The sequence below is a fragment of the Maylandia zebra genome, linkage group LG22, assembly GCF_041146795.1.
Source record: "Maylandia zebra isolate NMK-2024a linkage group LG22, Mzebra_GT3a, whole genome shotgun sequence".
Classification (NCBI taxonomy): domain Eukaryota; kingdom Metazoa; phylum Chordata; class Actinopteri; order Cichliformes; family Cichlidae; genus Maylandia; species Maylandia zebra.
The window spans coordinates 12,783,559-12,807,588 of NC_135187.1; the positions used below are offsets into that span (position 1 = coordinate 12,783,559).

The following is a 24,030-nucleotide window of genomic DNA, read 5'->3' on the forward strand; positions in this document are numbered from 1 at the left end:
GATTTTAAATCAGCCTTCGCGTCAGTGTGCTTTGCTTGTTACGTCACACACATGCTTGTTTTGCTTTCAAGGGAAACTTTGTCATGACTCACCTGAAGTGCGAGTATTTTAATATCTTTTTAAGGCAGCTTGTAAAACATTACATTATTCAGCATCCCTCATTTCATTTGTTAGTTAGAGCTTGACCTGGTGTCCGTGCCTCCAGCCATAAACTCAAACTGCTTTGTTTTGAGCTCTTTTAGATTAATGAACAGATGCAGGCAGCATGAAAAAAGCCTAAAATGCATCCAGGAAGGAGGGTTGCCATTCACTGTCCATCAGGGTCTCAACAAAAAGGTGCTCTTTGCATTCATTTGCTGCTTTTACGCATTCATACACCCCCACCCCCCTCCTTCCGTTGCCCCCTCTGACATGCTTGTATTAGTCACGACCCACCTCCTTGAAAGCTGGGAACCAATCAGAATGACCATGATGCAAATGGAAGAAAGAGGCTGGAAATATATGGAAAACCCAGTTTCCCAGTGTAGCTGCAGAGATGTGACAGAAAAACAACAATGAAAATCTGATTTGTGCAACACTTGCTGGCCTCACTGTTTCTATCAACATTTTTGTCAATAAAAATAACCCCTCAAGCAAAAAAAAAAAAATCAATCGATTACTTCATGACTTGACCAACTTTATTTAGTTTAAACAGGCACAGTTTTGAGTTCACTGGACTCATGTGTGAGTCATGTTTCAAACGTAATGTTTAGTCAGTTGACAAAGATTGATTCGACGCATTTCTGTTTGCGTGTCGCACAGTTTGAATGACTTTCTGCTTAACTAGGAGCCAGCATATGTTTGAGGATCACACATCAATAGGGTGTAATGATAAATGGAAAGCAGTGTCTGTTCAGCAGATGTTGGTTTATTGTGGTAATGAACATTTTTGTTTTGTTTTGTTTTGTTTTTTTTCTTTAGTCATTAGAGAAATGATCCTTTGGTGTTCTGTGCTAATATATCATAGATCTGATATGAGAGCTAGCATCTCATCTCAGCTTTTCCTAATCATCTAAAAGGCCTGCATAGTCCTAGGAAACTGATGGTTATGTTCTTTTCTTTATACCTTTTTATCCTTTATTTAGGTGAGTAGTGAAAGCTGGGAAAGACATGCAGTTAATGGCCTCAGGGTGGATTTGAACCCGGGTTTCTGCAAATGCTTAAAAAAAACTGATCACGAGCTTAACCTGATGGGCAACAATGGGGGCTCATATTTTCACCTTTTTAATTAAATAATGATGCAGATACATTGGTAAAGGAAGTTGATGCGTTTCCATTAAACTGTGGGGGATACAGATTCATAACAGGTAATAAGAATATAACCTGTTATGAAGAAAATAGGAAACGGTGCCAGTGTTTGAAACATGAAGTAAACAGCTTTTCTGAGACACCCAAAAGACACATGTGACATGGAATGGATAGATGGCGCCTTAAAGTTCTATTTAAGATTCATATAGAGAAAAAATTTCCAAACCTTCCTAGCCCCACGTGGAAAAATAATTGCACCCCTTTGCGAAGTCATGAATTATCTGCTGAGACCTGTTAAGTCAAAACTTGTTACAATGGTAGATGTTTATATAAAATGGCCAAAGTTTCCAATAAAGCGTCAGTGAGTGTATGTACAAGTAATCAATATGAACCCAAAGCTCAGGCTTCAGACAGTTCCACGTTTAAAAAAAAGTTTTTTTTTGTCCTGATCTGCATGATGTCACAAAGAGGGGATATCATCAGAGACACCATGATAATTCAACATTTCCATGATGCTTAACTCACAATGCATTGGTAAGTTCTCAGTCTCTTCTTCTCATGTCACTTGTTTTTATTGCTGCAAAAGGGGAGCGTGGCGCAGACAGCCTGATAAATATTTTTCGTTAAAAATGTTGCATGCACCTTAAAAACTGAACTCTTCGCATTGCAGTCTAGTCCAAGTTACTTGGATACAAATACCTGTTGACTGCTGTACTGTTACAAGTGTTTTGAATGTGAGACAGCAGTCAGAGTCTTCTGTGACATAAGAGTTCTTGTAGATTTGGGTACAGCGGTGTCATTTAAAAAACGTTGTGTCATACCTGCACTCCAGTACCTAACCAGTACCAGCAGCCCATAAAGTTTGTGATGGATTCTGTTATTTTCTTTGCTCACTCTGAAATGGGCAGTAACTTGGTAATCAGCTCTCTTCTTTGCTCAATCTTTGTTTAAAAATCCAGAATAAGTCCATATGTTTGATTTGCACATGGGCGGCACTTTCCTCGAGTTCTTCCTCCGATGCATTCATCTGGGTTTTACCGGTTTCCTCCCACATGCTGACTGTCACTTCTTTTGGCCTCACTAGAAATGTTGTTGTACGCCGTACAGTGACAAATAAAGGCACTCTGTTCTAAAAGCACAAAAACAGAGCAGCCGAAAGTAGCTTTTATCCCTGATCATTAAAATCCAGCTGATGTTCAAACTTTCTGTTTGCAAGGGCAGCCAGTCTGATGAAAGATTGCTTGAAAGGAGAGTGGACTGGGAACGGGAGCTAAAACTGAGATAAACTTGATGGCGATGTGCCACAGCCCAATGTAGGATGAAATCAGATTATTTTGAACTGCAGATCATGCAGATCTACTCTAGTTGAGTCCATTAATACAAATATGGAGCTGGAAATGAGCATAATAGGTCCACTTAGGTTTGCTGATCAATACTGCAGCTCCAGTAATGGTGCATGGAGAGTTTTATGTTTAGTTTTTTTTAATATACAGGTTGAATCTCAGGGAAAGGAGGATGATACAGGGCGCCTCTGAACATGAACACAAGACAAAGACAACCGCTATTGCCTCAGGCCTCTGTGCAAAAACATGAAAAGGTCAGCCATAGCCACCCAGTGCCATTGTGGTCTGTGCTGAACTGCAGAACCAGAACAAAGTGTTAAGCAGAGCCGACGGACCAGCTTCTTGAATGTCATACGCGATCCTTTCCGGCCACAGGAAATGAAATGTCTCTGCCTCTGTTTGCCTGACTGGCTTTGCATCTTCCAGCCAGCGATGAGGGATTCAATTACCCAGTGATTGAATGCGATTCATTAATCACAAAGGAGAAAATGTGGGGTTTAATTTCCACGCCTCGGGCTGTGGGTTCTGCACAAGATGACCGCGCTAATTGCTACCATGAGTAATTTGGAATCAAGCTTGCCGGCTTGATGGTGCTGAAAGCAGGCGTTAATGTAAATGAAGGGCTGTTCTTTTTATTTTTTTAAATTTTTTGTTCACGAGTGCTGCCTGAAGAGAGATGTGGTGAATAATATCCTGCAGGCATCATTACATGGGAGGTGAGATATGTTAAGGGTGTTGAGTGTTATTACGGCAGCTCTCTTTTTGCTCCATTTCACATACATTCATGTCCCCCGCCTTGTTTTCCTATTCTCTTCCACATCCTGCACAAAGTTTGTGCAGCAGGAATATATAAAAAAAGTTTTTACCAGTAAACAAGATAATGAGAGCATAAAACAAAATGATGATGATAACGGTCACGGTGCTTCTTCCATTTCCCGTTCCCCGGTCTTTTCCCTGGTTCATTACTTTCTTAACTTCATTCTCTCTCTCTGCCTTTTCCTCCTGTGCAGGTATTTTGTGTTGGATCCAGAGCTGGGACAGCTGCAGTACTTTGTCAATGAGCAGGGGAAGAGCCAGAAGCCCCGTGGCTCGCTGCCTCTGATCGGCGCCTCGGTGACAACGAGCGACGAGGCTCCGCACATGTTCATCGTAAACGCCGTCAATGGAGAGCTGTATAAACTCAGAGGTATGTCCTCACGCTGGCCTCAGGCTGCCCGTATACGGCAGAGAACAAACAGTGAGAGGGTGTGTGTGTGTTTTACTTTGGATTCCTGTGAAGTGCGGTGTAGATACTAGCAGCGGCGGGATGAATAGCGGCTTATAGATGGCTCATAAATTCGAGCTGCAGTGTTTTTCTTTAAAGAGCAAAGACTTTCGAGGACATTTTTCTGCTTATTTGATTTGTATTACTTCATTGTTTTGGTTCAAGCCTGAGCATTTTATTTTTAGCAACACTAGATAGATGACCTCCTGAACACTACCTGCTCACGTCCACACAGAGAGATGAGTAGTCAGTGGAAATAACTGCATTTATCAGCGAGTCAGATCTGATCTGAATCAGTGTTTCATTCAGTAGTTGTAAGAGGTCAAGAAACAGATAAGAGACGAGGAATCTTGGATTTACATTCGCGACGTGACAAAAACCATGACATGAAATAAGAGCGATGTGTTTATTTAGCACTAGAACTGCCATGGATTCCTGTGGGCTGGTGGCTTTTTGACTCAATCCTGCAACAACAGCAGTTGTGTGCAAAGAAGTAAGTTCTTCAAGAAGTTAATTTGTGAATTAAAACAAAACAAAAAAAAAGCTTTTTATACTTTGAAAAATTGGGGTTTTAGTTTTTAGTTCTAGTTTAACAAAACATTTATATCTTTTCATTACAGAATATAAAGTTAAAGTGTGTACTGGAATTCACTAATAAATAAAGATTATACCGAGCAACACAATAATAGATCTAAATCATTTAATTATTGTAGAAGAAAAACAGAGTTAAAAATGAGTTTTGGATAATGGGCTGTATTAGTTTAGCTAAAATAAAGAAGGTATAAAAAATAAAAAACAAAGTGCTCTCTGTGACACAGATTGAACAGGTCATTGCCCACAGTTGGCTAAAGAAAAAGAAAGATACACTGTGCACTAAATCAGTTATTGTAAAAGTACAACACAACATCCTCATCTGCCTCCGCCCACCAGACTCTGCTCTGCTCCCCAGGCATGAAACATGTCTGATTCAGCTGTTCTGCTCTGGATTTCACTCTTTATTTGCTCTGATTAATTCCCCGCATGCTGGGCTTTCTGCTCGGTTCAGCTACAGTTCTCCACGCGCTCCATCACACACTCCTCCGCTCTGACCTGGCTCAACATCCCAGGCATGACCCTTTCAGCGCGGCGGTAATTATTCATCATTTATCCAACTACAGTTCCCTATATATTTATTTATCAATATCATCTAGCTATATCTGGCTCATGTTAAAGCTGCCATCACATCACAATGTGTCCAAACAAGTGCGTTGCTAGGCAACCCAGCATTCTGCAATTGCTGTTTTACATGAATTTCTATTGGGTCAGAATGACACCCGATGTCTAAGTTGTCATAATTCTTTTTTCTTTTTTATCCCACACACTCCAAAGTTCATTATATGATCAATAAACCCGTTTTAGGGAAAGTCGTGAGATGGCAGAGTTTTAATTTAACAGAGTTACATATGTTTTAAAATGCCAAGAGATCAGAATGACCCTCAGTTCTAGTGTTGGTAAGTAAAGTAAACAGTTTCAGTTCCATTATTTATTGATTCATTTCATCGATAGCAGTGCTGTCTACAGAAGTTCCAGTATGACCTGATGTTGCTTTTTTCTCAGACTTTTTACTAAATCTGTTCAACACTTAAGACTAGAAATTATATAAGTCTTTAGTTGATTGTCTAGAAACTATATAAGTGTGAAGTCATGAACAGATTTGGACACAATAAATCATTTAAAGTCTTTAGACTTTGATGGACATTTATTTAGTCCGTATTAATTTGGTGTCATCCACATGGACATTGAGCTTTGTGGATAATAAAACACAACATTGCCATTTTATATCAATTCAATTAAATGTAGTTCAGTTTTCTTTATATAGTGCCAAATCACAACAACTGTCACTCCCTTTTCGATTATAAAGACTTGACCCTAAAATAATCGAGATAAAAATCCCAGAGATTAGGATGACACCCCTATAAGCATGGTCTTGGCGACAGTGGGAAGGAAAAACTCTCTTAATAGGAAGAAACCTCTCGCAGACATCTGCAGTGACCAGTTTGGGTTGAAGGGAAAGAGTTTCAATTTGTTAAGTTACTTATCATTCATTTATTTACAGTCAATAGGAGACTCACTCTCATTCTTAGAGTGCACTCTGTTATTTACACTGTAAACATATAATAATGGTGTCAGACACCTCTGGAAAGTGCTGTGGATATTAAAAACGACTGTCCACAGTAGGGGTGGGTGATATGGCCTCAAAAAAAAATTACGTCACGGTATTTCAAGGAAATATACAGAAAGAACAAGGTTTTACTGGTGATTGCAACAGACAGTAGGATTTCATAGTGGAAACAAAATCCATCTTTCATCAATGAGCTACTGTCACTGATTTACAGACTGCTTAACTGAAAGTATGAATCTTTTGCCACAAGGTGCCACAGCCAGTGTAAGCATAAAAGTAGCCTAGCTTGTGTTTTTCAATGAAACCTTTAAGTAAAAGCAGAAAGTAACCACTTAACATTAGAGTTTAACACAAGCTAAAGTAACCTTGTAACTCTTCAGTTGCACAATGTTGTCACATAATAAAATTGAAACTTTCTTTTCTATTTTCTACCTGGGATGGTAGTATGTTGGGTCAGACTGTGTAAAGTGGATTTCCATCCACCTCGTCACACTGTTCCTGTGATATATTAACGAGTGCTCCAACAATCCTTCACCTACTCTGTCCTCCTTGGGTTCCTTAATAGCTTTTTTTCCCTTTCTGTATTTTTTGCCTCAAGTATATCCTTTCCACCTTAGTTAGTTAGTTAGTTAGTTTTCTTGTTCACATTGCAAAATACTATGCTTTATTGGAGATCTTACCTCTGATAACTCCTTAGGTACTAAATAGTCATTACAGGGTGGCACTGCTGCTCTCGCTCTCAGACATGACTGGTCTTGTATTGTTGTGCTGGCTAGGGAGCGTAAACACGTAGCATTATCATGTCATAGATATTGCTATTGACACTATTTTATCATGGAAACATTTATGTTTTTTATGATTATATCGAGATATGACATGCACAGCCCACAGGATCAAACTTAATAGTGGCTATATAAATAAAAAAAATCAACTTAGGTAAGGGCGGCACGGTGGTTAGCACTGTTGCCGCATAGCAAGAAGGTCCTGAGTTCAATTCCACCATCAGGCCGGGGTCTTTCTGTGTGGAGTTTGCATGTTCTCCCCGTGTCTGCGTGGGTTCCCTCCGGGTACTCCGGCTTCCTCCCACCGTCCAAAGACATGCAAGTTTGTGGGGATAGGTTAATTGGATAATCCAAATTGCCACTAGGTGTGAATGTGCGAGTGAATGTGAGTATGAATGGTTGTCTGTCCCTGTGTGTTAGCCCTGCGACAGACTGGCGACCTGTCCAGGGTGTACCCCGCCTCTCGCCCTATGACAGCTGGGATTGGCTCCAGCACCCCCCGCGACCCTGAAAAGGATAAGCGGTAGCGAATGGATGGATGAATAGATGGAACTTAGGTAATCATCATTGTTCATTTTAAATATAATTTAAAACCAATTTTTATTTGAACTGTGATGTTGCATCTATATATAGTCATTATTTTTCATGCAAATAAGTCGGCATGCACGTGTGCCTAATCCAGATAAGAAATTATGTTTCTATGGCCATTCAATAAGTGAATTTACACAAAGGTGAAATGTTTCTTTAAGAAGTATTGCCGCAACATGATCCTTAAGGTGGTTACTGTGCTAAAGGCCTGGGCTTTCAGTGACCTGTATCCACTTAAATAAGAGAGACTCCTTTTTCATTGTTGCTCCACTTGAGCTGCTGGAATGTCCCCTTACAGTCTTGAGGGGGAGGATATCAGAGTAACTTGGCCTATATTCTCTGAATAACTCTGTGATCCAGTGAATCAAGCTAAAAGGAAACAATAATACCACAGTGAAGAAGAAGTTGGACTTTGTAACTCACAGAAGAGGTGTTTCTATTTCCAGTGACTCATTCAGATGCTTGCCAAAAAAACTGCAATCCTGTCTCGACTGGTGCCAACACCCCAAACTAAACAAATGCGTTAGAGGATGGTATTGTTGTTGGGGTCAGCAACAAAGATATCCTTAAAAATGTTTGCTAAATTAAATTATATTTTAAAAATTAGCCACAAAAGAGTAAAATTTGTACTTGCAAAAGCTCACTTTGCTCAACCAGCAGGGCACAAAGTGGCTCAAATTAGCTTTTTAGTAGTCTGTGAAGTTAAGATTGGCTGGTATACTCAGTTCTGGATATTGGTTACCATGGGAACCCCTGAAACCTACTTGGATGCGGGTTGGGGGAACTTTAAGGTTCAGTCGGGAGTCATTTTTCAGTCTTTCTGGTTTAGCTGATAAGCAGTGTATAAGTCCACCAATAGTCCAAGTCCAGAGCTGTAAATGCCACCTTTATTCTCAGGATGATATCTCTTCACAGGATAGCTTTGAACGACTTGCCTTTTCCCTAGCTGCTGTAAGAAGATGCTGGATACACATAATCTGTAGCATTTCTCACACGGCTATACAGTAGCCTGAGAGTTTTCTGCCTCTAAACTGAAGCGGCTTCGTCCTTCCGTTGTCGGATATAAGGACACATGGGCCGCATGTTTTGTTGCTGAGCAAAGGTGAAGAGCGATTTGAATTTAATCATGTCTGAACACTGAGATGAAAAATTAAGCTATTTATCATATGAAGACTCAGAGACGCGAAGCCAATGAAAGGGTCAGGTTTTTGTGAGCTGGGTACAAACTGGCTTATTAGGATGCCTGGCACAGTTTTGATTGTGCAGCTGTATAATTAAAGCACAATGTTTTAAAGCCATCATCAAGAGTTATTGTCTGATTAGTATTTGTAAGACTTGTATGGCTTCTCAGGATGGCCCCTGTTAGCTGTGGACGGTTTTGGCTGTTGTACATATTCAGCATAAATTTCACTGAATGGTAATTGGGTGTTTACTGATTTGCTTCCCTGTGGACAAATTGTTGTTAGTTATTGTTTGATTTAGACCATATGCTAACGAAAAGTGTGTAAAATATGTCAAATGTGTAAAGACTGTTGACTGCATTTAAAAAGTGCACAGGCTGTGCATGACTCCACTCAGAGGATTGTGGAGTATTATTTTGAAACCTCTGATGCAACTTTTCCCCCGTATGAGTTAGTAGACTGTATGATGTTTGTTGCTAAGAACATAAATAAAATGATATCATAATGCCACTTACTTAAAACTTGGATCTCGGATACATACAGGTTGTTGGTGATTGGTTGCTGGCTAAGTGAGTGTGGCACCAGAAACCTCTTTGTGATTGATTGCTGCAGTCGCAGCAAAAAGTTGAGCCTTCAAAAAGTTGAACTGTTTTGAAATGAGTGTTGTGAGCGCAAGGAGGAAAAAAATGCTCTGACCTGAGGATCACAGGCCCCTAATCACACATAACCTTAAGTCTTAATACCGTTTGAATGGGTAAGGAAGTTCATCTGCTATACAACTGAGAGTTGACATAAGACAAATTACATTCATAGGCCAAAAGTGGTTTTTGTACCAGGCTGTAAATGTGTTTAATTTGCTGTTAGGTTTGATGGGTTTATATAGGAGTATGTGCAGAATGGCTCTTGGTAGCAGGGAAAAAATCTAATTGGCCATTGTGATGTTTGGACTGTTAAGATAGAACTGAAGAAGCTTCTCGGATGAGAGGTGAAACGTCTTCAAGCAACTTAAAGAAGTCCAGACGCTTTTCTTTGCAAGCTCCTTTGACCACATGAAAGAGCCTTACATCAACAGCTCAGGCTGGTGATGATGATGATGTAATGATGTTTGGGGGATATCTTCTTCAGGGCTCTTAGTACCCTTAGTGGTGTTTAAGCCACATCCTTTGATGGCTTCTTCCAACAGGATAACGCACCACATCACAACACTCAAATACTCTCAAACTGTTTTCTTGAACATGTTTTACAGTGTTGTCAAATGACCTCCAAGGTTATCTCGCTCCCAATAGAGCATCTTTGGGATGGGGGTGGAACAGAAGATTCACATCATTGATATTTTTTTCTTTGGCTTTGGTTTAAACTTCTTTGGTGGGTGTTTAAAAACACAGACTACATGATCAGCTTTTCTACTTCCACTGAAGTAAACTTTTACTCTGCTACTCGTCTACGGCGAAGTAAGAAAGGAAAGGATTACATCTGTTGCAGTCCTTTAAGGGTGCGATCATTAAGGAACAAAAATCATTAAAATGTGCCAATAATTGGGGAGCACTCAGTCTTTTGTCTTTATTAACAGCCACTGTTCACTTTCACATAGTAACTTTTATCTCAGAATATGTGTGACTTTTGCCTTAATTGGACGTTCTTACTCTGTTTAAAGATGACATCAAATTCCTCTTTTCTGATCAGCGTAGGAGATTAAAATGAACTGCTTGGTGCAAAAAAAAAAAAAAATAATCGTGAGGTGCAGTAGTGTGAAGCAAGAAAAAGCAATTGTATCTAAAGTTAGCCTGTAATCACAACAACGTTTCTTTGCATATAATGCACTGGGACTGCTTTAGCAAGAGCAATCATAGGGTTCAAATGTCATTGTGCTGTGCTGATGAGTGAAGGCTGGTTGCTGGTTACTGTAATTGCCTGGCAGCTCTTCCCTCTGTTCTAGGCTTCGTCAGCCCGTCCATTTTCTTGAAAATATATGTTTAAAGTGCCTCGCTCATAATATCTCCCAGCACTTTAATCAAATCTAACTGCTCGTCCAAGCATTAATCCTCAGACTCACCATTATCATAACCAATAACATCTTTCATGACACTGTAATTAAAACATGTGTAATTAGGCGGTGGTGGTGGTGCCATGACTGAGTGGGAAGGAGGTTTCTCTTTCTCTCTCCTTCTCTCTTGATCACCTAGTAATGTTCAGATATCACTCAGCCATCTCTGTGGGCTGGATATTGACTTTTAAATAAGAGCAGACTAGGACGGGTGTCCATTGTTGCTCGTTTTAAATGAGCACACGGTCCAGCTTCTCATTTTCCTGTTAGTCTTCTCACTTTACAGGGCAAACTTTATGTATTCATGAAATGAGTTGAGCTGTCAGTGTCATCTCCAAGACAAACCCAGCTAAATTTATTTCAGGATCAGTGTAATCCTCCTCAGTGAGGCAGCTACTCTTATATAAATGCTACACTACTGTTTGGCATCCAGTGAGTCAGTCTCTCTCATATTTCTTTATTAAGCGTTTATAATCAGTCATTTTCCAGGCCTTTTGAAGGTCTTTACAAGGTTTTCTTTAGACAGCGGCTGCTTTATCAAACATTTTCAAAGGAATTTTTGGTTTCGTTTTTTTGGATTCCTCCTTCTTTAGTTACACCGATGAAAAATACCAAAGATTTAGTCAGTTTGTTGTTTCACTTTGATTCAGTCTGACCGTTGTAATGGAGCTACAAATATTTACATGAGAATACAACTGATGAACTGAGACTGATTTCCTAATCATTAACTCATTGGTCAATCACTTTCAGCTCAGAAAAAATTATTCATTAAGGCAAAAGCCCATTAGTCTCTGGTTTCTACATGTTACCTCCAACAAGCCAGAATTTTCTTGTATTCTTTTAAAGTGAGAAATTGTCTCAGTGGAAAGGTACCTGTCAAGAAGCCATTGTTAAGGAAGTGAAACAGGGAGAAAAGGCTGAGGCATGTCAGGTTACACAAGAAATGAATGAAAAATCGGTGGCAATAAGTGTGATGAAGTGATGAACACTGTCTACAACCATCTGTAAAATATCTGCTTTATGGTTTAAGGCTGTATTTCAGCCAGTGGCACTCTGGCATTCATAATTCTGTCAGATATTAATCCACAATGCAGTACCATCAGAAAAGGATCTGATTGTCAGCAGCCTAATTTTTCAGCATGTCAACGATCCCACTTTTATTGCAAATGCAGTAAAAGCCTACCTGGATAGAAAAACAGACAGAGCCTGGACCACAACACTATTGAAGCAGTGTGGGATCATCTTGACAGACAACAGAACAAAAGGCAGCAAACATCCAAAAAAGAGCTTTGAATGTCCTTCAAGAGGCCCAGAGAACTGTTCCTGGAGACTACTTAAAAAAATTACAAGAAAAATGCCAAAGAGAGTTCAGGCTGTGTTGAAGAATAAAGATAGTCATAACAAATATTGACTTCCCAGCTCGTTAGAATCGTACAAACTTTGTTTTTGTTTTTTTATGCTGTTTTTACATGTGTTTTTGGATATGCTTCAATAAATCTCTGCACCTATTTCTTTATGTTAATAAAAAGAAAAGACGAGTGACTCAAGATTTTTGCACAGCACTGTACGTATATCACTTGTGTCAGCATATGCACAGGTGCAAGGCTGGTGCTCAATACAGATGACTAATTACCTAAAATCACAGCTGTGCTTGTGCACATCACAGATAAACATCAGATTTAGGCGCTTGCTCATCTGCGGGTAAGTCGTCCCTTTAGTCAGAGTGAGTGATTTCTGTGGATGATGACAAGAAGAAGAAAGTGGGAAGCTTGTTACCGGATATTTTTTGCAGAAAGACAGCTTGTTACAGGTGTTTTTGACTGAATACTGTGTGCTCCCTGCAGGGGCGAGCAGCCACTCCCAGTGGGAGAACACACATCGAATGCGGCGTTTGTGTGAATGGCTCATTTTCAGAGTTGCCTCTTCACTTAAAGAGACCTTCTGTAGCTGGCAGATGTTGGCAGTGAAAGTGATTGACAAGTGCAAATTGAATTCTTCCTGCACTAAAATAACCCGAACCTCAATAATAACATCTCAACTTAACTTTAAAAAAGAAATCTCAGAAGATTTTTTTTTTTGGTTGTTTTGGGTGATGATGTAATACCGCATTAATCCGATGATAAAATGTGGCCGCCTTGTTTTATTCTCCCTAACAAGGAGAGTGCTGCACTCATTTTCCCACTTAAACATCTTCTGATGATTATATTTGTGAAAAATACTCTGGAAACAAAGGGGAGTTGATTTAGGGTCCAGTTTGCTTCAGATGAATGTGTTTGTACAAAGTGATGAAAATTACACTATTCTCAGAAATTCTCAGTGGTGCTGCATTCACTTACACATTTAACAAGCAAACAAAAAAGCTGTGTGAGGAGTTTGAACCCTGCTAACTTTCACTCCAATACAACCAGCCCACTTCTGTTAAACGCAACATTTTCCAGTGTTCCCAAAAACTATCAGGGGATGCTTTTCCCCTGCAGAAAATCACAAAGTTTCACTGATGTTTGGCATAAATCCTTTTTTAAGAGAGTACTGAGGACTCTCTTTTTTCCAATCTCCAGTAAATGAGTAGTGGATTAATGGTGCTCACAAAATGCACTGTTTGACTTGAATAATGTTCCTATCACAGTTCCTGAAGTTTTTGGTACAGCAGAGAAATGAGAATTTTAAAAAGAAAGAAAAGGTTCAAGAGTGCCTGAATATCCTTAATTACTTCTGTAACAGACAAAAGCATTCCAGTGCTGCAAACTGTTAATAAGAAAAGACTTTGATCTGTTTCGTTTTAAGTATAAAAAAAAAAAAAAATGCAGACAGAAAATCCTGTCTTCATAAATGCGGCCGCCATCAGCAATGACGTCATCAGGAACAACGGGACTTTCTAGTATTTGCAATCCTTGTTTGCTTTTAACTTCAGTGTCTGTAAACATCCCTCAAAACTATTTCTGAACAGTTTCTGAAGTTTCATAAGCTGCAAATAAATGATGTCCTGTAAGTCCTCGTTCAGCGAACCTCTCGACTGTGAGGGGAAAACTCTCTGACGGAGGTTTCAGAAAGGAAGATGTTGTTCAAGTTGTGCTCCGTATTAGACAATCCTCCACACTCTTTGTGTTGTACAGCCACAGGAGCGCAAGACTCGCTCAGCCATGATGTATGCAACAGGAAATCCCACCTGCGGCATTATGACACCTGGACTATTTTCACTTGTGATATCTTGTCTAGACCGTACCTAGTGTTGCTTTAAGCTTTGGAATATTTCATTTTAATTTAGCGTTTCACTTTGAGTGCCTTAGTTTTACTTATTTCTTCTTTTTTTTTTTTTTACTTTTGAGTTTTTGTTTGGTATCTTTCATATTTATATTTAAGTGAGCATCTGTAACAAAACACTTACACTCCTGGAAGTTATAGAGAAGTTAAGAAATATTCTGATTTTGACTCTGAAAACCCCGTTCACAGAGCTACCCACAGCCGGGGGGTGCATCCTTGCCAGTCAGCCAGGCAAGGCAAGTTTATTTATATAGCACAATTCAACAACAAGGTGATTCAAAGTGCTTTACAGAGACATTAAAAAACAAAAACAATAAAAAGCATGATTTAAAATTGATTTAAAAAAACAGTAGATAAAATCAGAACAGTAGATAAAATCAGTAGTTAAAATATAAGTTTTGAAATTTAAGCTTAAAAGTGTGGATTTGGTGCTTTATTCAAATGCAGCTGAGAACAGGTGAGTCTTCAACCTGGGTTTAAATAAACTGAGTGTTTCAGCTGATCTGAGGCTTTCTGGGAGTTTGTTCCAGATATAAGAAGAATAAAAGCTGAATGCAGCTTTTCCGTGTCTGGTTCTGACTCTGGGAACTGATAAAAAACCAGATCCAGATGACCTGAGGGATCTGGAAGGTTCATACTGGGAAGCATCAGAACTTTAAAGTCTATCCTCTGACGGACAGGCAGCCAGTGTAAAGACCTCAGAGCTGGACTGATGTGGTCCACTTTTTTGGTCTTAGTGAGGACTCGAGCAGCAGAGTTCTGAATGAGCTGTAGTTGTCTGACTGATGTTTTTAGGTAGACCTGTAAAGATGCTGTTACAGTAGTCAAGCCTACTAAAGATGAATGCATGGACTAGTTTTTCCAGGTCCTGTTGAGACATCAGATCTTTTATCCTTGAAATATTCTTGAGGTGATAGTAAGCTGATTTTGTTATTGTCTTAATGTGTTTTTCTAAGTTTAGGTCTGCATCCATCACTACTCCCAAATTTCTCGTCTGGTTTGTGGTTTTTAGGTGTATAGATTGAAGTTCTCTGGTGACCTGTAATCGTTTTTCTTTGGCACCAAAGACTACTACTTCAGTTTTATTTGTGTTTAGCTGGAGAAAATTGTGGCACAACGAGTCATTAATTTCCTCAATGCATTTACCAAGAGCCTGTACAGGGCCTCGGTCTCCTGGTGACATTGTGATATATATTTGTGTGTCATTTGCATAGCTGTGGTAGTTTATTTTGTTGTTCTTTATAATCTGTGCCAGTGGGAGCATGTAAATGTTAAACAGAAGGGGTCCCAAGATGGAACCTTGGGGAACTCCACATGTGATACTTGTCTGCTCAGATGTGAAGTTACCTATTGATACAAAGTATTTCCTGTTTTCTAAGTATTTTTTGAACCAGTTTAGTACAGTTCCTTAAAGACCTTCCCAGTTCTCCAGTCGTTTGAGTAATATGTTGTGGTCAACTGTATCAAATGCTGCACTGAGATCCAGCAAAACTAAGACTGACATTTTTCCACTGTCTGTATTCAGACCTATGTCATTGAACACTTTGGTCAGAGCGGTTTCAGTGCTGTGGTTCTGTCTAAAACCTGACTGGAAGGCATCATAGCAGTTAGTCTGTTTTAAGAAGTAATTGAGCTGTAGAGAAACTGCTTTTTCAGTAATCTCACTTAAAAATGGGAGATTTGAGATCGGCCTGTAGTTGTTCACTTGTGTTTTGTCAAGATTGTCCTTTTTCAGTATAAGTTTAATTACAGCAGTTTTTAGTGGTTCTGGAAACACACCTGACATTAAAGAAAAGTGGACGATCTGTAACAGGTCTGACTCCAAAGTCTTTGAGACCTTTTTGAAAAAACTTGTTGGCAGGACATCTAAACAGCAAGAGGAGGAGTTCAGTTGACCTAAGATGTCCTCCAGGTCTTTGCTGTTAATAGGGTGAAACTGTTTGATGGTGTTTAAACAGTTTTTCAGTGGACTCTGTATATATCCTGAATATGTTGTTGATGTACCAATTGCTGGTCTAATCTTTTGGATTTTGTCTGTGAAGAATTTGGCAAAGTCATTGCAGGCCATGGTCAAATGAAGTTCAGCTGCCACTGACACAGGAGGGTTTGTTAGCCTGTCAACTGTAGAAAATAAGACCCGAGCATTATGACTGTTTTTGGTGATGATGTCAGAGAAGTAGGACCTCCTTGCACTCCTCAGTTGTAAATTATAATTGTGAAGTTTCTCTTTATAAATGTCATAATGAACCTGGAGGTTTGTTTTTCTCCATCTGCGCTCAGCTTTCCAACACTCTTTTTTTTCATTTTTCACCAGGGTGGAGTTTCTCCATGGAGACTTTTTCCTTCCAGAGATAACCTTCACCTTAATGGGAGCAATAGTGTCCATAACATTTAACATTTTAGCATTGAAGCTATTGACGAGCTCATTGACTGACCCTCTGGACAGGCCAGGTGTTAAGGGGAAGACCTGGTTAAATATCTCACTACTGTATTCAGTTATACACCGTTTTGTGATCACTGCTGTTGATATATTTGTGTGGGCTGAAATTTTACTTTCAAAGAAAACACAGTAATGATCAGACAGGCCCACATCAGACACAGTAATGTTTGAAATGCTCAGGCCCTTGGATATCAGTAGGTCAAGAGTGTGTCCTCTATTATGTGTGGCCTCTGTTACATGCTGAGTCAGCCCAAAGTTGCCCAGAGTGTTACTCAGGTCTTTAGTCCCTTTGTCCTGAGGGTTGTCCACATGGATGTTAAAATCCCCAGCAATAATTACACAGTCAAAATCAACACAGATCACAGACAGCAGTTCACTGAGGTCATTTAAAAAGTCTGTGCAGTATTTGGGAGGCCTGTAAACATTAAGAAACACAACTTTGGATGGGGCCTTCAGCTGTAAAGCCACATATTCAAAAGACTGAAAACTTCCAGGAGATAGCTGCTTACATTGAAATGATTCATTAAATAAGACAGCGACCCCCCCCCCCTCCTCTCCTGCTCACCCTGGCCTCACTGATAAAACTGTAGTTAGGAGGGGTCGTCTCGATGAGAACAGCTCCACTGTTACTTTGGTCCAACCAAGTTTCTGTTAAAAACATAAAATCAAGGCTGTGCTCAGTGATTAAATCATTAATTAAAAATGTTTTCCCAGCTAAAGATCTAACGTTTAATAAAGCCAACTTAAGTGTTTTAGAGGTATTATTTGCCCCCTCGTGTTTGGGAGCGGTCAATGTAACTTCAATTGCTCTGTTGAGGGCGGGGCTCAATGGCGAACCTTTGGTTGCCATTGACCCACTCCATCATCTCCTCAGTGAATTTCAGGTGTGGCGAGGAGGGAGAAAGGGAGGTGGAGGAGGGAGATGGCCTGTCAGGGGTTTGGGGGACAGGGGAAGGTCGTGGTCCCTGGTCCTGGTCGTTGGTGTTGTTGAGAGAGTTGGAGGCAAATAGGGACCCCTCTTCTTGCCTCTGATGTCTCTCCTTTCTGAAGCTTTTCCGGCGTGGGGGCAGATGAGGCTCCTCCTCAAGGTTTCTGCTGGGCTTTGTCTGTTCTTGGAGTACTGTTTGTTCCTCTTTATGAAATAACTCCTCGTTTATATGAGCCTTAGCACCAAGCACAGATGGATGACGTATGGAATAAAACAAGTTGGAGGTGAACGGTTTCACCCCTGACTTGTTAAAATTAAATCCATTTGCTTTAAACAGATGCCTGCGTTCCCAAAAAATATTAAAATTGTTGATAAAATGCACTGAGTGGTCAGTACATGCTGATATAAGCCATTTATTCAGTGCAAGGAACCTGCTGAATCTCTCGTCTCCTCCAGCAAACTTTTCCCACTTAGTTTTGCTGGTGACCTTAACTTCTTTGGCCTGTGGAGATAACGCTGTGTGGATTGTGATCAATAAACAGATTCTTGTAACCTCAGTGCAGTTTTGTACCTAAAACTTAATAATTTACAAATGTGCTACAAGTGAGTATTTATCCATTTGTATCACTGCAAAACAACAATAATTCAAATAGTTTGACATTTTTAAGTTAAAAATACATAGAAATTAAACAAAAACAGATAAATGTGGCCTTTATTGCACATTAATCTTGAAATTTAGAAACGTTACAAAAAGTTAAAGAAAATACATTTGACTTTTTTTTCTGGTTTTACATGCAGCGTCACATATTTTAATACAAGAAGCACTCCAAGAGCGCAAACCTCCACCAAGCTTACTCACTCTTGGGAAGTATTCACTGTGAAGGGAATAGCATTGTACTTGGTACATTATGTAGAAGTGGATGATAGATAACAGGTGTTTGTGAGGATTAAACTCCATAACATTATTCTCCAATATATTTCTCTTTCTCTTGACAATGCTTTTTCGGTCAAACTGGCAAAAACGTCGATGTCAAATGTAAAAGTGAGATGACATGATATGTTGATGCAAACAATAATGTGATATATGAAATTCCCATATACAAGTATAATTTCTTACAGTTCTTATGGTTTTACCTTATATGACCTTGAAGAAGAGGTCAGAGTTAATAATCAGATATTTAGAATTCCCGTATGTCATTCCCCATATAAATGAATGTTTTCAATACAAACAACTGCAGTAAGAAGCATAGTTTTAAAAAGGATTCACTTTTACCTTCAGATCAGATCAGCTCAGAGGTCAAATATCACATGATATTTGAAATCCTTACACAGTACTTTCTATCTGTTGACAACACACAACACACTTGTAAGAATCAGTTTCTAAGTTATGAGCCTTTTTGTCAATTTGTGATCATTAAATTATTCAGTTGACCTTGAACACCTTGGTGGATGTCTGGCAAATGTCGATATATTAGCATTAACATGATCCCACTCCACACCTACACCTAAACTACACCTACACTGTTGTATCAGAATGAACTCTTTTCGAGCTATTGTGTTTGCAGACACAATGGCATGGATGCAAACACCTCCAAAAACAAGCCTTCTTGGTGAAGGTAATGATTTTTTTTTTTGTATTACTATGATGAGATTAACCAGTAAATCCAGAACGCCAGGAATAGGTTAACAGTTGCCCAAACCACTGCTGCATTTTCTTCTTGCCAGCACTGAGGACACATCCATTGCCTTTGAAATAGTTAGTTGGCACCTCCTGGGAGCCTGGGTTGAGATGGGAAGCCTCATTTTCTGACTGAGGAGCAAGTTTGATTAAAAGTGAAAAAGAACACGTAGCATGACTTCACACATTGTACGTGTTTAATAAAACTGGCACAGCGTTCGTTCAGATGTCAGCGCTAATCCTGTTGGCATGCTATAGCTTATTTTTGATGCGACTGCTGCTCTTCCAGAGCATTTTGGTTGGAGCTTGTGATCTTGAAATTTTATTCTCATGCTGCAGATGTGCCAACACGAATAGACTTCTGACAGAAACTTTTTGGCTCGGTGGCTGGCATGAAATAAGGAAACCTTACACTGAACCAAGTGCCGTGCACTGAACAGTCCGGAATAAATATACATACCTTTCGAGGCTGGCACCTGCTGCTTCAGACACATGTTTAATTCAGCGTGTGCAGAGTGGGAGTGCTGTTCTGGTTCAGGTTCAGCTGAGATTTATAAGTAATAAAAACTTTAGTTATGCCTCAGTTTACTTTGTGCTTATGTGCATTTTATCTTTTCTTCTGACAGTTATGTCTTAGTCAGTCACTAAACGCAGCAGAATATTTGAAGTTGTGAGGGATGTTCAGTTTGAACTTTCTCTGTGTGTTTTTTTTTCTCGCTGTTCTGGCTCATTGAACTCAAAACATTCAGAGTTCAGTGTAGTAGTTTAAATCTGAATGAAGCCCATCTTTCTGGTAAACTTGAAGCAGTGTTTACGCTGTGATCTATAAATAAGTCTTGTGGGCCTATTGTGCTCATTCATGCGAGGATTTTGTAAAGACTTTAGGTGTCCCACTCCTGTTTTTCTGTTCCGCAAAGATGCTCCCAAGTGCTGCTGTGAGCCTCAGATGGACCGTTTGGTAAAGTTGGCATCTGGACAGACTTTACAGCATTATTTTTATTGTGTGACCTGCATAATTAGAACAAAAAGCAGAATGAAATGGCTCTTAAACAGATAAGCATAAAATCTAAGGAGTTATTGGGGTTTCTTTTTTATTAGCCTTTTATGCCTTTCCTTATTTTTCTGCCATGTGAGCATACACACTTGCCAGCCACTTTAGTTGCTTAGTTGCATATATCATATATCTATAAGCAGCCAATCACAAGCCAGCAACTCGGTACATTTATGCATGCAGACATGGTCACGATGACCCTGAATGTGGCCTGGTTGTTGGTGCCAGACAGCCTGGACTGAGCGTTTAGGAAAATTCTGTGATTTTCACACACAACCATCTCTGACCCAAAAAAGGTGCCTTTCTTATCAGCTGAGAACAGGAAGGTGAGGGTTTAATTACGCAGACTCACCAAAGTTAAACAACAGAAGATTGTAGAACAGAAAGCTCTACAAATTGTCCCCTTGACTGCACCAAAAGAGTTGAGAGAAGTATCTGTTTTGTAAAGTGGAACAGAGAAATTGCTAATATGAGCACAGTCTATCTAGCAGCTGTGAGTGAATGTTAGCGCAGTCCTCATCCTCACAAGCAGTGCAACTTTGTTTACTAGCTGGTTCTGTCACAGGCACAAATTCACACATTATCAACCGCCACTGGATGAATATGTTCTTGTCCAGCTGAGTGTGGCTGCTTACTTTTTCCAATTTGTTCAGCTGCCAAAAAAGAAATATGTGCTTTTTCTAAAGTTGCTTTCCTGAGCTTGTATTCTTCAACGTTTCACGGTTCAAGGTCTTTAAGCTCCAGGTGCTTTGTGATGAAAAGCAGCTTTAGCTTAGCTGGATTCATGACTTCAGGTGACAGGTGACACATTTTTGTTTTCTGTTGCTGTTCTCAGTTAAACCAAAGTTGAGATGACTTTGATTAGTTTAGTTGATTTGGGCTTAGCCCCACTTGTAGTAAAGTAAAGTAGTAAAAATGCATCTGTTGTCACTAGCTAGGTAGGCTAACGGCTGGAATGTGTATCAGGTGCGTCCTGAGGAAAGGGATCAAAGTGAGTGATGGACAACAGATTTATGTGATTTATGTGATATGTCACAGTCATATGAGGTTTTATTGGCCCAAATGTTGAATGAGCGTCTTTATTTTATGGCATAGTCGGTCACATGTAGTTACAGCCGTTTTTAATGATATGCCTAACATTTTTTTTAGTTTATCATCAGGTCATACCTGTTTCAGGTGTATTTTAATGAATTTAAAGGCATTTTACTTCATAATGTAAAATGGTTTTTTTGGTTCCTTTCTATTGTTTGCTATATTGAAATAAAAGAAGTGCAGAATGACATCTGGCCTGCGTGCATCAAAGCTTTTTTCTACTGTTTGTACTCTAGCTCGAGTTGACCTGCTGTCTTACTTTTATCAGTGCCATCACAGTTATTTTTTCTCTAATAATTAGTCAGTGAAATGAGATCAGGTGGATTTCCGTTCTGCCCTGGAAGAGGTCAAAGCAAGCAGACAGTCAGCGTCTTCTTCAGCCTGAGGCTGCAACTCACTGCATTAGTCAGCAAATCTGGCGGTTTGTGTTTGGATAGCGGCCTGGATTGTTTCTGTGCTGAGGGAAAAAACACATGCAAGCTGAGCGGCCACTTTGCGAATAGCAAAGTGGCCGAATGAGTTGCTGGTGTTTCTTGAATACTGAGTGTTCAATTTGGCGTGGACAGGAAAATGAAGAGGTTCAAATGTGATAGCAGCCCTCAGGACATCATTCAGAAAGTAACATGATCAAATATTCAGGAACACAGTCAGCAAGTTCAGTGATCATTCAAAAGCAAATGAGATTGCTGGCATCCTGCAGGTTGACCTCACTGATGCCTCATTTTCAGCCCTCATCGCCCTTTGGCGAAGTTTGTAGCTTAAAGCAGTAGCCGGTTCACTCCATCTCAAACCGTAATCTAGATCCTTATTTATTTTACACTTGTGTACCCTGAACTCTGTTGTAGCTACACCCATTAGGCTTAGCTTAGCAAAAAGCCTGGAAAGCAAAGAGCATAATTCTGCATTGCTATGCTGCACCACTGTTTAACATGTTTGATCCATACAAATCGAAAAGTGTAACGGGGTCATGTGGGGATTTGTGCGTGGCTACTTTTTAGTAGCAGTTTAGTGCCACAGCTGGAGAATGAAACCTATGAAACATGTTAATTAGCTAGCTTTTGAGGCGCTAGTAGGTTGATTTTTTATTTATTTATTTATTTATTTATTTATTTTATCTTTGGCAGAATGAGGATAAGCTAAGCTAACTGTGTGTTGGCTGTTTTATTCTCTGCTCTTTGTTTTTTGCGGCATACCGACTCATTTCTGCCTTTTGGGGTTAATTAAGTCTTTGGTTAAACTTGCTTAAGAATTTTGATTTAACATAAAGTAAAGAAGGCTGCTGGTTGTTTAAAAAAGGTAAAACCAACTTGTTTACGTTGTCTGTTTGAAGCACTGTAAAACATGTGTGGGAACATCTTTGCCTTGTTTGATGCTAAACCCTTAGTCACTGTGTAGTTTCACTTGGATTTGATCTAATGGTCTCATCCTGTGAAGGAACTAAAACCATTTACATGTGAGTAAATAGATAACATATAAATCTGGGATGATTTACTAATCATTAACTCATTAGTCAATAAATTTCAGTTTTGAAATGGTTATTTATTAAGGCAAAGGCTGATTAGGTTCCAGTGCTTGCACCTAGGCATTTTCACTGCAATGTATCCTTAAGCCACTTAACACTGATCTATGAATTATTCAAGCATAAAAAAGGCAGATGGACGAGTGTTGTGTTTACACTAAGACAGTTTAGCAAAAACACTGAAATGCAGTTGGGCTGCATTTCAGTGTCTTGAACCCTTAATAAAGTCCCCTGTCTGCAGCCGTGACTCTGTCTCACTTCATGCCGATAATAAGTGCTTGTTAACCATTGGTAGATGTGGACACTTGAAGGCTTTCTTATAGCTGTGTATTGATCGGCACCTGAACTCATGCACTAGTTTGTTAGTCGAGTCAGGAGCATATGGGTTTTAATTTTTTTAATTAGTTTTTGTTCTGTGTGTGTTTTTCTGTAGCCTCTGATGCCAAGGAGCAGCAGTTTTGGATCAGCCAGCTCCAAGCATGTGCCAGACGTCACTCTGACAGCAGTGCCAAGGTAAAACACACACACACACACAGACACAGAAACATGTTATAAACATGACCCTGGTCTAAGCTCTTGGTGTCTGTTGCTGAGGAAGATAAGTCAGCAGAGAACCTTGACATTTCCCTCGAGATTAATGTTCTGTTGTGTGTCTGTTTATAAAGGCCTGAAATAGAATACTGTTGCAAACTCATACTGGGTTCAGTACAAAGTTTTTTTTGTTGTTTTTGTTTATTTGTTTTTGACAGGAGTAGGATTTTCCTCAGGTGGAAAACTCTGTGCAGCGTACCTAAAGGAATTCCTGCCCTCTTTCTTTTTATTCTGCTTTTAAGCGGCTGGCTTTGAGTAAATGGAAAAGTGACAGATTTCTTCCTGTCATTTTAAGTTTCAATTGGTCTCTTAATTAACGACCCATCACAAGATACAGTCTAGATCATAATACTCCTGATCTTATTTAGTCGTGAACTGGATTAATTTGTCCCAGATTTGGCTGTTTGCGAGCTTCCTTAACTTCTCAGTTGATTTTAATTGACAACAAAATCTTTCTTTCAGCACTTTGCGCGCTACAATAACCTGTGACTTGCTATGGATTGTGAGCCAGATGAGCTACTACTGTTTTTATTATTTCTTCCTGTCATTGATTCGTAGTCATAGTGCACTAAAATATCATTTTTTCCGCTTCTTTAAAAACAAAAAACAAGTGACTTCAAAGAGTTATTGGGTTATAGCTTCCCAAAGCGTTTGTGTTATAGCAGGATAAACAACAATGAACTCCGGCTGCATCCTGAATTTCAAAGTGAGTGTAGTACATTGGCTCTTGTACTTATTTGACAATGATCTTGGATGGTGATGAAACAAACTGAAATGGATGACATGAAAGTAATAGTGCTGAATAGTTTTAACCTCGACA

At 39.5% G+C, this 24,030-nt stretch overlaps 1 protein-coding gene across 1 annotated transcript in view; it reads left to right on the plus strand.

Moving 5' to 3' along the window:
• osbpl10a (oxysterol binding protein-like 10a) overlaps nucleotides 1–24,030 on the plus strand; it is a 100,487-nt gene that overhangs the window by 11,955 nt on the left and 64,502 nt on the right. The window contains exons 2-3 of the mRNA XM_076879305.1: nucleotides 3,641–3,816; nucleotides 23,053–23,132. Of these exons, the coding sequence (XP_076735420.1) occupies nucleotides 3,641–3,816; nucleotides 23,053–23,132 (256 nt within the window). The remainder of the gene's footprint in view (nucleotides 1–3,640; nucleotides 3,817–23,052; nucleotides 23,133–24,030) is intronic.